The sequence below is a fragment of the Myodes glareolus genome, chromosome 6, assembly GCF_982192425.1.
Source record: "Myodes glareolus chromosome 6, mMyoGla1.1, whole genome shotgun sequence".
NCBI classification, from domain to species: Eukaryota; Metazoa; Chordata; class Mammalia; order Rodentia; family Cricetidae; genus Myodes; species Myodes glareolus.
This window is the reverse complement of record NC_142031.1, coordinates 79,463,983-79,479,746: the sequence shown is the minus strand read 5'-3', so window position 1 is coordinate 79,479,746 and position 15,764 is coordinate 79,463,983. Positions and strand designations below refer to the sequence as shown.

Below are 15,764 nucleotides of genomic sequence, written 5' to 3'. Positions count from 1 at the left end.
ACTACAAAGGCTATTTTTTTTAGAAAAAAATCAAGTATAATCTAATCAGTTTAAATATACTGTTTGGAATCACTGAGTATCCAATTTGAGATCAGATGTCTCTTGTTGACTCTAAGATTTAAGGAGACTCCAGGTTATATGGTTTTGTAATGAAAAGAATAATAGCAAAATTTTGTACAAACCCTACAAACAGTGCATCTGAGAAACTTTTGCATGGAATAGAAACTTCCTTTTGCAAATTTTTTTATAATCTTAAAACACTTAAGTCGTTTAATATTATGGAACTGCCAAGACACTGCCAAATACATTTTTGCAACATTATTTCATATCCAATAGTTGAGGATCAGATTAAAAAACACTTTTTTGACACTTTATTATAATTTATCTCATATTAGTATAGTTTTACGATGTTTTTTGTCAAGTAGCCTACAACTTTTTCAATTAATTCAAATATTTTTCATCTTTATGTTAAATGGATGTAAATTCTCAGTCCTTTCCTATCTAACTGTACTAAATTATCTTTATTTACTCAGAAATTGTCTTCACTAAAAGGAAGTGTTTTTTGTTGCTGTTGCTGCTGCTGCTGTTGTTGCTACTGGTTTTTTATTTTTCTTTTTATGCAATTGCATTACAAAATTATTGAGTCATGGTGTGGTGGCTTGAACTGGAAGTTCCCTTTCCCCCGGCTCAGGTATTTGGACACTTGGTTCCCTCTTGGTAGCAATGTTTGAGGAGATTATTGGCAGGTGCAGTTTTGGTGGAGGAAGCAAGTGCCTGGTTGGGTTGGAGAGTTCCAGATCTCATGCCACTCTCAGGCACTGCGCTCTACCAGATGTGAGCTCCCACACTCCTGTTCCTTCACGTCTGCAGCCTGTCATGAGGGCTCTTAGTTCTCTGCAGCTGCATGTCCAAATAGCTTCACTTCCGACCAGCTGTTTCTGGTCTTAACGCTATTGCAACAGAAAAGTGATCAATGCACAGGACAGTCAGCTTTTCTCAGAGAGGAAAAAAAAGAAAGAAAAAATACTCTCCCTGCCCCGTTCCCTTTCAGGTGATCCTGAGCAGAGGACAGTCGATATTCATACATGATGGTGTTTACCTTTTGGTTCATGTGTTTTCAGACTGACCACAATCTAATTCTAAGATGCACGGAGAAAACAGTCTTGCTGATGTTGTCAGAGGCATGGGAGTGAACTGAGCCTGGTCTGCAACACTTTTCCTTCACCATCCAAAAATCAAAACATTTAAATTTCAAGTAAATGTACAGAAATGAATCTCAGATGGCTTGTGCTCAATCTGAATAATTTAGAGGATAAGTTCTCAATTGGCGGGAATTCTTTTGTTATAGTCCATTTAGTACCTGTGGTAATTTTCTTAAAATATATCAATTGAAGTACTTCATAATAATATTTCAAGTGAGTGAAGTTATGCAAATGTGACATAATAGGTGTGTATTGATTACCAAAGTGTCAGACAAGCTTAGTGTTCACAAAAGTTCTGCACAATAAATTGTTCCTTATAGTTAGGTCAAGATACAAGTATTTCCAATTAAATTTTGGTTGAGTATCAAAAGCACTGTGAGGGAAAGCAGGAGAACATTATTTGATTCACAAATCCCTAACTACCCTCAAATTCCACTCCTCCTCATGAAACCCATTACATTTGCTCAGTGCTCCCCAAATAAAACAAAGGCAAAAGAAAAAAAATGAAAACATTACCTTGTCATTGACCGTTTCTTCCAGTGACTATTGTCAAGCTAAGGCCTGTGTAGTCCTGTCCGAGGTGTACACTGAAAGCTCGAGATCCACTCATTTAATTCAAGTAGTCAAGTGTGACTTACACTACTTTAACAAGGAAAAGAATCACTAACCAGTGAAAATCTTTGCCTTCAATGTTATTATTATATGAAATATGCAAAGTATGGAGAAAGACTCTTCATAGTACCATATCAGTAGAGCCTCATAGCAGACAATGACGATTTGAGTCTAAGAAGATTAATCTATAATATATATATACATACATATACATTTGTATGTATGTATATATATATATATGTATAGTTTGAAGTAATTGTAACTAAGGGACAGAGAATTACATTTGACCTGGTTAATTCCATTAATTGTCGGAGTGTACAATTTTTGTTTCATAAATTTAAAACTTAATGTTTCATTCTGTGTTTAATACAAAGAAAATAAAAGAAATACATAAGGGGAAGGTGTCAAAAAGAATATTTTCCCCACATGAAATCAATAAACTCTACCATTGTATTAAGGCACAAATTTACCTTTGAGGAGAGCTACCAACTTGCCCCTGTCTGCACTTCTGGGCACTGGGCCATAGATCCATAAAAATCAGACCTATAAAACCTAAAAACTTAGTTTTTAGGAAGGAATACAAGAGAATGATAGGAGAGGAGCTCATGTAAACTTAAAATTTCATTAGCTCAGAGAGATAATTTTTAGGCATTATTTTGGTTTTGATCATTTTTAGGTGCTTGGCACTGCTGGTTTAGTTTATAGCTCAATTTTATTCTATTTATCAAACTCACGTTTGTTTTGCTTAAAAATATTACCACGCATGAGGACAAATATTGTTTGTCTTAAAACTCAAACATATTCAATAGTAAGTGTTTATTTTTAAAAAGTTATTTTGCTTTTGCAATTTTTTTTCCTCAGAAAAGGGGTTGTTGGCCTTTGGAAACACAAACAAATATTTTGAACGCCCCAGCAACTCACAGTCATCTTTCTCCCAGGGCCAGAGACTGGAATCTTAACATGGCATTGAGAAATGAGAGATGTATTAGAATTATTTTATTAAGTAGTTAATGAATATGAGGTCATTGGAAGAGCTTTCTTTATGTGGTCAGCAAAACCTGGAAAAGAAAAAAATCTAAACATTCACATAAATGGAATAGATTTACTTAATAATTAATTATAGAACTCAAAATAAAACCACAGCCCTTATATCCATTCAGATCTCCATCAAAATTCAAATAAAACCCAGTCCATGCATCTTTCTGGCTCAGCATTTGGCATGCATATCACATTTAAATGATTTTAGTTATTTTTGTATATATATGATCAGGATGTAAAAATTCATCACGTACATTTTCTTAATAATTAAGAATTAACTCTTCAGGTTCATAAACTTTCTAAGAATATAGGATGGTGAAGAACACATAATATCTATGTAAATTTTTGTATGAATATAGAAGGATGATTAATAATTCTCAAAATAAGGAAAGCTAAATATTTATATTTTTGAGTTAAGGGATAGAAAGAGAAGAAAATAAGGAACAGGGTATTTTACCCTATTTAATAATGAAGGAAACTCCTGGACCTCAAATTCTGACCAAATACCAATGCACAATCTGATGCCTCTATAGACGCCTGTACATTCTGTTTCCAAATATGTGCCAATTCTTTCCCACATAGGAATACATTATATAGATATGTAATCTATGTAAAATTATATAGGAATTTACCTAATGTGGATGAGTAAATATAGGATGAATTTTTACACCCCAGATGATGGACTGGTATGCTTCAAGGTGAGATCATGAGTTCTGTAGATGCATTTGTCTTACTCTCTCTCTTTTCCTTGTCTAGCTTACATTGCAATGGAGGAAGAACAGTTTAAAAATTTTGAATAGGCACTTACTGGAATTACAGTTAATCCTGATACAATCTAGATGGGGAAGAATAGATGAAAAATGAATATTTATCCTTCAAGGTAATAGCTGCAGACATCCAATAAAATTACAGTCCACCCTTCCGGGGACAGACACATGCAAATTTGGCCACTCCATATCATTATTCTTTATATATTCTGGAACCCATATTTATTGTTATAAAATTGTACCATTGAAAACAAAAGAATGTTTAAAAATATGGCCAATTCAAACAGAGCTACATGGTGACAAATCTAAGTGAGAGAAGAAGTAGATAACTGTCAAAGATGCTTGATTCAGACTGGCTGCAACAATCCTCCCCATATGTGAAAGAACATACTATTATTCTCAGCAAAAGTTAGAAGTGCTCCGTCACAATGGGGTACAGTGCAAGCTCAGCTAGTCTCAGACATCTTGGACCTCCAAAATCTAATATCCCACAAAGGCTGACAATTTTTTTTTTTACAACTGCAGTAGTCAAGTGGAGAAAGAAATTAAAATCATTTTTTCTCATTCTAGTATCATGCATTATATGTATATATTTCTCTTTTGATTTTTATTTTCTGGGGCACAAAATGTTTACAACCAGATGTTGGTCAGTTCCACACCTTGTATTCTTTGAAGGAGAAAAGGAACAACCGCATGGACCTTTATAAAGTACATTGGCTGTGGAGCAGGCAGCCATCCTGGGTAGCATGCAGGCCTATGCCTCTATGATTTGCTATCAGTGCTATCTTTATGCACAGAGGATCACAGTTGATAGTATAGTTCTGATTTTTCTTTTTCATCAGCTTGCTTCACATAAAAGCAGATACAAAAACGGAATGTCTGGTGTGGATAACACAATGGTTATTTTTAAAGAACTGCATGGAATGTTTTGATTCTATTTTATGGAGAGATAAATAGATTTTTGGCTCTTATTTTATTTTAATGCCTTTGGGGAACATGAAAAATATAAACCTAGATTCTGTGTCCATATAGCTAAGTTTGTCATGTGTCGTCAACCGCATCAGAAAAGTGGTTGCAAACAGCCAAGGACCAGTAGCTACACAACCCCTTCTGCAGAATGCTTTGCTGGTGAGAATCCTCTAAGTGTTCAGACTTAGAGCCATCAGCCTGTTAGTGCAATTAAGCCAGTTAGTCCATTTTCCTGTAGTAACCTATCATTGTCACTAGAGGGAACTCTAGCAGAATAAACTGTAGTGTATTTTTAAAAACTATATTGTTTAGCTTAGTTTAACTTGCATTAACTAAGTGCAATTAATTGCAATAGGTTAGCAAGAGTTGCCTTGGTATTTTATGATCTACCACTCTCCCCATAACAAATGTAGGTAGGGTTGTCACAAATGTCACCTGTTGTTTTGTTAATCATCTTTCTAAAAATAAATGAAATACACGGTTTCAAAGTCTGTTTTTCTTCCTCTCATGATTCATCTGTGCGTGCATGTGTATATGTGTGCATGTGTGGTGTGTTTGTGTGTGAGTGTATGTAATTAATACTGACATAAAGCACAGTAAAACCTCATTTATTTTCACTTATCTTGGTTGGATTTGATGATGATATTGAAACTCATTGGGCAGAATATTAAATCTTCGCTTGGTATGGAGGCATTTTGAGGAAGGGCCCCTATAAGTAAAGATTCTGAAAGGCCAAGCTGAGGTAGAAAGCTAAGTTCCAGGATTCAGGAGAAGCTCATGGTGGAACTTGCAGGCAATCGGGATCTCATTAGGGAGGAACCTTTCTTCCCCATTCACTGAAGTAAACTTCTAAGCTTGCCCCTTCACAAGATTTCACAACTATATTAATTTGAGGTTAGATTAGTTAAATTTAGCTAAAGAATAAAAAAGTGCTCAGCTTTTAAAATTCCACATCAATTTTTTTTTAGTTTGTTCTGTTTTTACTCCGTCATTCCTGTATATCGGTGAGGTTTTACTGTAGCTACTCTCCTTGAAAGTCCACTTAATCAGGAAAGCATTACCTCTCTGCAAAGGAGTCTGTGTCCTTATTGTTCTCGTGGCTGTTTGCTGCGGGCCGCAGACTTTGGGCATTGAAGGGTTGTGGATTGCTGAATGACAGCAAAATATCCCACACAGTACTTCAAAACAGAAAAGGTGGTGGAGCATAAAGATGACTATTCAAAGGAGAAGCCCATGGAGTAAGTGGGAACAACCACTGGTCTAGGCGCAAAGTGTAAATGGGTCCTTCATGTGCATGTTATCTAACACATGCTACCCTTGTTTGTTTATTATTTATTTATTTGTTTGTTTTATTCATTAACTCATTTATTTTGCAAGGGTGTCATCTATCACCCATTAGAACATCAATAAATATAACAAGAAAAAAATCCAATTTGAGACATCTTAAAGCCTCATAATTCAAGGTTTCAAAATTATCTCACTGATAGGGCTTCCCCGACCCCTCTTTGGTAGGAATCACAAAACACTAAATCGTGTAGAACATAAAGAAGTGGTGCCCAACAAAGCATTAATTAATTGTTTTAAATTTCCATAGCAAACAGACTAGTTGATAAATATTTGCAGGCAAAACTGAACAAAAAGTGAGAGTGTCCGCTTAATGGTGGAAGGCATATTGTTACCTAGATTGACCGTGAGTTTCACGCGCCCTGCATCCAGCTCCAGTCGGAGGGTATCTGCGGAGTCTCTAGAAGTGGTCGCCATCAGAATACCGTATGCACGCTGGGATCTGAACCGTAAAGACACGTCCTCAGCCTCAGTGTGCATCACCACCGGGAGCTGAATTTTCATGAACATACTTCCATCATAGCTCAAAACCGTTGCCTCTGTGGGTGAAAATTGATACAGTTCAGTTTTGGTTAGTATAGTACATGCACACTTGGGAAGGAGGAGTATGCTGAAGTGCTCTTGACATGACATCAACGGCTAAATCAACGCATCAGCTACAGAAATGAGTTTCTTGTTGCGTAATGGCAAGGGACACTCTTGCAGAGACTTTTTCATTTGTCAAGTATATGTTACCACTCAGAAAGCTGCTCCCCGTATAGCATATGCTACAGGAATATCCATATGAGGCTATAAATATTTTACAAGCATTTCCTTAGTAAAAAAACATAGGTCATGCTGTTTTGAATAGCTATAGTCTAATCCTGGTTAGAAACAGCGCAATGGTGCATGTGTGCATGAACCGTGAGGGCTCTCACTATCTCTGACGTTAGTCAGCCTTGCCTTGGTTCTCAAGGATCACTGATGAGCAGAAGCCCAGGGGTGCTAGAGGAAGATATCTAGAGCCAGGGCTGGGTAGAAAATTCGGGGATGACCCCAGAAACTACTATCCATCATTTTTATACTATCTTCTCTAAAGCAGAAATATTACAGAAACACAGAATTCATCCTCTCTACCAAAGTTAATATTCCAAAGAAGAAAATAAGAACCAACAACATGTCAACAGTAAGCAATGAGAATTCTACTTTGTGATTAAGCTTAATGAGGAACTTTTTAGAGTTACCTTAAAACATAATCTTATTTTCAGGTTCCTGGACAAATAAGAAATTATTTTAAATGTCTGTAAGTACAAACTTAGTTTATAAAATACCGAATGGCCAGCAAATCATCCATAATTGTACACATCGATTAGGGGTGGGGGTAGGAATCGGGGTTTGTGTGCTATGCTTTTATAAATTAATGTACACAGAAGTCACAAACACTTTATTAAACACGTAAAGAAACTGGTGGCAAAATCGCTGATGACAGTGCTTCAAGAAACAGCTCCCCCAGTGTTAGGTACCATTTGGTACTGCAGCATAAAGAAACAAGTATGAGTCATGCTGCTTCTGGGAATTCAAAGTGTCATTTAATAAAAGAAAAACTACCTGGTATGAAAATAAGCTGAAAATTCTCATCAATCTTGGCTATTTACACAGGATAGTCATTAGCTTTACAGGTGTTATTGTGTTCATAATTAAGATTTTATTCTGGTGTGGCTTTCAAAGTTTATCTTTCTGAAAGTCTGGACAGTCAAGCAGTTTCCAGGAGACTTTAATTATCAGTTTTTCTCATTCAAGGCTTGAATGTGAAACCTGAATCTCTCAAAGTATCGCCCTCTGTTTCTAGGACTCCTTCCTTTATCCTCCGCTCTCTCCATGCAGTCTGGGATGAATGGATCTAAACCGACCTGTGAGCTCTCTTCCCTTTTCTGCTTTGCGCGAAGACATCTTCATCTATTGCCCATTTGACATCTCCAGGTAAAATGGAGTTATAGTCTCATTCTTAATTCACCTTTCTACAAATGAACACACTGTAAATGTACTCCTCTAATCCCTTCCCTCTCACTAAATGATGTTTACATTACTGTACAAAGTCCATTCTGTGGATTTCTCTTACTCTTTCTACCATGTGCAGTCTGTTTTCAAGTTTATAGACCATCATGCTATAATTATACTTTTTCTTTAAAATCTCAGTTAGTGGCTTTTTACCTTTTTACCTTACTATTTGAGTCCCTATTCTCTTTTGTTATTTCTGTGGACTAGCTATGTCTACTCTTCCTGCACACATCAGCCAAGTTGAACGGTTACAGAGGGAAACCTTTCCTACTAGATAGATAAATCATGCCTCTTCTTTGCTTTTGCAATTAGAACCCCTCTGTCCTCAGTTCTTACTGCCATTCTCTCCAGTTAATCTAGGCCACCCACTCCAGGTCCATTCATTATTAAATCATTTGCACTCACAAATGCCTGTATGTGGAAATTTCTCACCCTACATCTATTAATTTTTGGTTCTTTCAGAAATCTACATTTTTTGGTGAAATGTTCTTCTGGACAATATGGCTTCCCTCCTCAGTTTATTCAATATTTAAGTATCAAGCCACTAATTTTAAATTGTTATTTCTCATTTGTTGTGTGATATCAGCTGCATCTGCCCTTTTGAAAGTGCCCCAAGGAAGCAGACCAGTCGCTCAGCACTCTGGCACCAGGTGAGCAACAGAGCCAGATACAGCTCAGACACCACACCATAAATGCTTTTTGAATTAACAACTGCCATCTACACTGAAAACACATGAGAGAACGCTCTGCATGTGGATAGCAGGCTTGCATAAGCTCTCTGCAGAGCAACGAAGCATTTATTATGTCTAATACCAGGCGAATCAAGTTTGGTAATGTGTGGCACAAAGAAAATAATAATTTAAAGGTTAAACTAGAAAAGGCTCTTGTTTATTCAAATATCCTGTTGTTAGTCAGAGACCTAATAGCTGAGAACATAAAATATGATCCTAAAACATATGACTTTGTCTTGTGTCATCAGTTTCTCAACTCAAAGAAGTTTCTCCATGACGCAATGTGATAAATGGTAGCAGTCAATACAGATAACCAGGTAGTAGCTGCTTCAGAAACAGCTAAAACAAGACTGTATAGTCAGAATGAGCTCTAAAAGTGTTTCAGTTTAACTTAAATAAAATTTGACACTCATTTTTTTTCTTTCTTGTCTTTGGTCAATCATGCAAAGCAACATGTAACTCAATAAAAGTAATAAATCGTTATAGAGTGTTACTTTGCCACCATACAGATGAAAAGACTAAACTCTTGTTAGCTTTCTTCTGCTTAATTAATATTACTACTCTGCTATATAACAATCACATTTTAAATAACTTCATTTTTTCTTAAAAATTGCTTAATTTGAAAATTAAACTGAGGACACATCTTTTTAGAAGTACACAATTAATAATTAGTTGTGAATATATTGTGAAGTAGAATTGAGAGTAGAGAATAAATCAAGCTCATTAGCCTTTTACCATGCTCCAAAAAGCTGCAGGAATGAAGTAATAGTAAAGTCATAAAACTAGAGACCCCCATGTGTCATTTCAAACAAATCTCAGTGTGAAGATAACTTGTTGATAAATGACAACTGAAAGCCTAAATGATTCCTCATAATTAGAGTTGATGTTTAATTAGGCAAGAAATAGAAAATGCACAAGGTTGTAGTCTAGAATGTGCCAAATAAATGTTAGACAACATTCTGACATTTGAAGGTTATGATATTTGGTAGCATCATTTAACATTTGGAAAATTGTTTTATCGTTTGGAACATAAAAAATAGTCCTTTAGAAGGATAACTCCAAGACACTGCTTCCCAATGAGGAAGAAAATCCGTCTCTACTTTGTCTTCTTTATCTTTCTTCCTTGTCATTAGGTTTGATAAATTTACGTTCCTGCATTGTTCCTTTTTGAAGTCTAAAGTGTACACCTGTGCTCAGCTTTGCTGAAAAGCAGTCACATATTGTGATCAACAACAAAAATCAGACAGGGAGCCAAATTATATGGCTCTGACATCTGTCCCTCCATCTGTTAGAGTTTTAACAGACAAGTATGAAGTGGACCTCTGAGCACATCAGTGCTCTTATTTCACATTAGCTCTCAGGATAATTTTTAAGTGATCTAACCTTCAAAACTCATTTTGTTAAAAATGAGAAACAAAAAGCACAACATTTAATATCTGTGAAGGACATCATTTCTGTATTAGTCTTTCTTAAAATATCAGAAGGCATAGAATAAAATATCTACCTATTTAAGTCACAGATATTTTTCTTATGCAATTTTCTTTGCTTGCATAATGTGGAATGAATGCAGCACCATTCTCTATGATGTGGAGTGCATAGAAGGGAGCATGTTCTATCAATTTATTCTGAATGACAAAACAGAAGCATTACAACTGTCTTTTTATTTCAAGAATTTTTGTTTGAATCTCATGATCAGTCACCTAATGTGGTATGGGTGTATAGAGACACAGTCAAACACTTCCTATGGACTCTGAAACCGAGAGTTCCAGGCATGATCTCATGTTTGTGGAATTAGGGCACAGCTGAGGACTGGACAGAAGCAACATTCTGTGCCACTGAGCCTGGCAACCATCCTATATCACCCCTGCTCTTAGGAGAGGCATAGCCATGTGGGTAAAACATCAATTTAGAAGAGAAAATACTTCTCGCAATATGCTGCTGTAGCCCAGAACAAGAATAACATGATATCATCCTTTTATCCTCAAGAAACAACCGACTTAGAGACAAAGGAATCTGCAGAAGTTTCCAGCTAAGCATAAGTTAAAAAGGTGTGCTAAATCCCAGTGAAGATGCTTGCTACTAAATTCTCCTTTAAAATCTGCCCATGTCCTCCACCTTTATGTCTACTTATCGCAGTATCTAGTTATCCCCTTCCTTCCCTGCTGCCTCTGAAAGCTCCGTCATCTCTTTTCATTCTGCCATGTGCAGAGACAGAAGACTGCCACAGGGTGGTGGACCATACATATTTAACTGGAGGTTTTTGTAATTCAGACAGTGGAGCTACAGACTTTCTCCAGCTTCACTTTAACTGAGAGGCAAGTAACTGACATCTTTCCGAAAGATTAAATTGAAAACGAAATTTTCTTTCACACAAATCTGCTAATCTCATATTGTACCTAACTGTATTTTACTTTGTGATCTATGTCATTTGTTCCTCTTTTCTGGCAGTTTTCCAAAAGTAAGCTAAACAAGCAAATTAGGGAGGAAAGAGCAAAGAGGAAATTTAAAAACAGCGTACTCATACAAGCCACAGTATGTAGGAATAGCTAGATTCTAACATCAATTCACAGGGATTACAATAATCAGGCAATACCATAAAGGGAATGGCTGTGTCAACATGATGTGAAGCAATCAACTGACCTGTCTAATTCTATTATGCAGATTTTAATTTTGCCTTTTTAAAATGTCCACCTTTTCCTCTTGAATTTTCAGGTCAAATTACATAAGTTATTTAGGAATGAAGGAAAAGAATCAACTCTGCCCGGCTTCGGGAGAAGTGCCTGGCACTGCTCAGGTGGAGCACCTCAGGGAGAAATGCTATTTAAACCACGAGAGGACGATGGAGCAACTCGCCAATATTTTTTCATATTGACTTTTAGTTTCACTGTAGAACATAAGTGACAATGAGCATAGTGACTAAGCCATTCATCTAAAGCCCTGGGTCGATAGAAGGACACGCTTGCAACCATTTTTTTTCTGCTATCTCTTCTGTTATATGGGTTTCCACGCAAGCTGTTGGCATTACCCTCATTCTGTTTTCAATATCCGTTCCTCTACTTACAAGGGGAGAGGAAAAGAAAAACAGAGAGCTTCATTTTATTTCGTAGCAAGGAAAGGGAGGTGCTCACAAACCACTATGACTTACATTAGACATAAAAACATGTCTGTGATCAGCTAAAGACAAACAAGGCAGCAGTCGTGAATTAGCCATCTCAAACACACTTGAAGAGCTATGGGTACCCACAGTTTGGACCTCTGAAAAGCACTAAAGGCTCCCCAGCCACCTGTGTCAGGTCTGGGTGTTAGGACTGGAGGTTGCTTCACTCGGAGTTATGTTTCAGTTGAGGCTTGATGTTGATATTTAGTAAACATTTCTTCTAGGGACTAGTTGCTAGAATTTTGAAATCCTACCTCTCTCACAGGACCTGCCAAGATATCCTGTTCCGGAGCAATCACAGACATATCTGTTCCAGCCATCTCTGCACATGCCATTGTTTTTGCAAGGATTACTAAGGCACGGTTTTGCTGTCTCCCTTGAGCAGGATGGCTTCACTCCAGCCGTACTCTGAATTTCCGCCATTTGCCGGATGTCTTTGCTCTGACCGTCAATGAACAGATCCCGGATGCAGCCCACGTAGCCATAGTTGAGCAGAGCAGTCCACACCTCGGTGGGGAAGACAAGGCCAGCCTTATTTTCTGGCAAGCCCCCCAGGTAGAGCTCATCATCTAGGTCCAGGATCTCACTCTCACCAGGAGCTGTGTAGGGAGTGCGCAGTGTGTTGACAGAAATGGTACCTGTTATAAGGAAAAGAGCATATGAAGTTGTTTATGCATACAGTGTGATCTGGGCCTCTGCTTTTTCTTCTTATGTGGTAGAGTGTGAGCTCCTTAAAGCCAGACATTTCTATTTTAATCATTTATTATTTTAAATTAAAATATAATTGCATCATGTCCCCCTTCTCTTTCCTCCCTCAGACTCACATACCTCTCCTTGCCATCTTTCAAAAGCACGGCTTCTTTTTTTGAAATCAAATTTTCTTATATATGTATATATAGATATATATGTATATAAGAATGTATATACATATATGTATATAACACATGTCTTACTTTTTAATTTTAGTGTCTGGTACTTCTGAACATCAAATCATCCATGTGATTACATAGCTTAGAAATAAAACAAATTACATTTAATGTGGTCCCATTTGACTTAGTGAAAACCAAAGTGTATACATAACTAATAATGGATACCAACTTTAAACAGCTCAAATTTAAATAAATCATGCAATAATGAAATGGATATTTTTCTACAGTGAAGTCTGACTCTATGTGGTTAATGTGTTACTTTCAAAGATAGTATGGGGGCCATGGAGGGACACATATTTAATCTCAGCATTTAGGAGACAAAGACAACAGAATTTGTGTGAGCTTGAGGCCAACTTTGTCTTCACAGTGAGTTTCAGACCATACAGATTAAAGAGTGAGACCTTACTACAAACAAACAAACAAACAAACAAAAACTTAGTATGAACTTGTGAGCCAAGGATAGATTTTTGTTTTTGTCTTTAACTGATTTGTTTGTTTGTATCTAATAATTTGAGAAATTTCCAATTTTAAGTGAAACTTAACACCCAGTGCACACATCTATTGATTCATTTCCCTGCTTTGGGCATCTTTATACATGTGTAAAAACACTAGAAGTTTGTTTTGCATGTTTAATAAAACACACAGAGTCTACATTGTAAGAAACACCACAGGAATGTTCATCGGTACATTTTGGTGAGAGATTCAAGAAAAAGTCATTTGCTTCTCTTTGTTGACAGAGGCTGCTTGTTCATTTTCTGGTTGCCCAGACCCGAAATCCCACATCATCTCTTTAAACCAAATCACTTATCAAAATCAATAGTTTCCTTTTCCTCACTTCAAGCTGGAAAAATGTATTGATTTGCAACTGTATAGCCTCTAAGCCTCAAGTATTAAATGAACAGTTATTCACTCACATGGAAATATTCGAGAGATATAGAAAATGTGGAATCCATAAAAGTGACTGGAAGCACATTTTTGATAAAATAAACTTGAATATATACTGTCAGATTGTAAGAATTGCTACCAGTAATCTATCACTAGAAAGGTTTTTATCTTCATGATGCAAATGATCTTCACTGAACACCACAAAGTCCCACTACCTAATTACCCACAAATTTGCATTTTGGGTATAAATTATAATAGATAGATAGAGTATAGACAGACAGAGATAGAAACTGGGGAGCCATAAAGTATGTAAATACTCATGCAGTCTCTGGGATACTCAAAGTTCAGGAAGAGAATGCAAGTATGATGATATATTATTGTTGCTTCCCAGGAAAAGGCCCAGGGTTTTCCCAAAGGAGAAGCATGCTTCTAGCTAAGAATGTTAGGCTGTTATTCCCTACTTTGTGCCCAGGAGTAATTTAAATCCTGGCAGCAGGTCCTATCTCGAGCTGAACTTCAAAATGGAATTTGTCTTTCTGAGGGAGAAGGGCATAGCAGCCACTGTCAGAATGCCCAGGTGTCCAAGTCATTATGAAGGCATTTGTCTTTCTAGACTTGAACAGAAAGTAGTGAAAAACTCCCAGGGGAGAAACCCTCACAGACATTGCTATTTTTGGTCTTGTAAGGAAAGATAAACGGTGGGCGATTTTGATGGAAGATGCTTAAAAGGGAAAAAAGACAAATTGCTAATTTATATTTTTCTCATTCATGATAATATCTAGAAGAAAACTTCCACTTAGAAGCAAATCACTGCTCTGCAATATTACTTTGAAAATATAATAAAAGTGATTTTGGAAAATGAAATGCACAATATTGAGGTGAGGAGGTTCATATCTAATAGAATGATTGCTACATTCATTTAAAAAATTGTTTTTTTAACCAGCATTGTCTAAAAGATCTAAGCAGCAAATGCATAGATGGGTCCTAGCTTCTGTAGCAGCTATAAGCTAAAGAAAGAAATCTGAATACAAGACAACAAGACAAATGTGAAAAATAATAGGCTAGAGAAGTTATCACTTCATGAAGTCTTCCTAGAGATAGCATTTGATAACGTAAACACACATAATTGAGAGGAACTGAGTTGAAAAATACAACTTAGAAAACAAACAATAAAACACTATGATGAGAATGAGGATATATTTTTCCAGTGGCTGTTCCCCAAATTTCCATTTTATTTATAGAACAAACTTAATTTAGCTCAGGAAGATTAAACAGTAATTGGTAAAACTAAGTTGCTTTTAATCACACTGTTACAGTTCCCAAATAAAGAGAATGCTTGGGCATCCCTGTAATACAGGTATTTGCTGCTTAGAGCACTGTCATTCTCTCTCTGTGTCTCCTATACGCTATCCAGAGAACTCATTGGGCCTGCAGAAGAAAGAGAGACAGGCAGACAGACATACACTGAGACTAACAAAGATGAAGAGAATAAATACATATGTATTTATTGTTGTGAACTATGTATGTAGCACATATGTGTGTATTGTGTATGCAAATGTGTGTACAGGTATCTGTTCCTGTGTATGTGTGGAAGCCAGAGTAGTACATTGATGTACTGACTCCTCTATCAAGCTCCACCTTATTCCTTTGTATCATAGTCTCTCACTGAGGTTTGAACTTGCTGTTTGCAGTTAGGCTGTAGTAAGCAAGCCCCAATACTCTAAACTCTCTCTTTTGTCCTGCCACACTTCTGGGGTTACAGGGAGGGGTGCAGGAGACTACATTTACCTTGTTATATTTGTGCTGGGGTGCAAACTCAAGTCTTCATGTTTGCACACCAAATGTTCTTGACTTCTAAGCTCACTCTCTAGCTGCCCATGTCTGTACTCTTAGAGAAGTTTGTACTAAATATTTCAGACAACCATAGATACCCGATTTAACAATGGCAATGTAAAAGTTGGGTCTCTTGGTTATTATTTACAGGGGTTTTGGGGCCTGTTTAGAACAAAGTGTTAAGAAAAGTTCAGATATGTGTTTATTGACATGTCTGGGGTAAGATGCTCCTTACAACCTCACTACTACTGTAGGTTTTT

The 15,764-nt window shown here is 36.7% G+C and overlaps 1 protein-coding gene across 30 annotated transcripts in view; it reads right to left on the bottom strand.

Moving 5' to 3' along the window:
• Positions 1 to 15,764, bottom strand: part of Nrxn1 (neurexin 1) — a 1,058,343-nt gene that overhangs the window by 591,584 nt on the left and 450,995 nt on the right. For 21 of the 30 annotated variants that reach the window (XM_085690899.2, XM_087907274.1, XM_087907282.1 and 18 more), the window contains 3 exons: positions 12,112 to 12,495; positions 6,268 to 6,471; positions 3,661 to 3,687 (listed from right to left, as the gene is read on the bottom strand). In XM_085690899.2, the coding sequence (XP_085547025.1) occupies positions 3,661 to 3,687; positions 6,268 to 6,471; positions 12,112 to 12,495 (615 nt within the window). The remainder of the gene's footprint in view (positions 1 to 3,660; positions 3,688 to 6,267; positions 6,472 to 12,111; positions 12,496 to 15,764) is intronic. The other 9 variants (XM_087907276.1, XM_085690928.2, XM_087907280.1 and 6 more) reach the window with 1 other exon arrangement.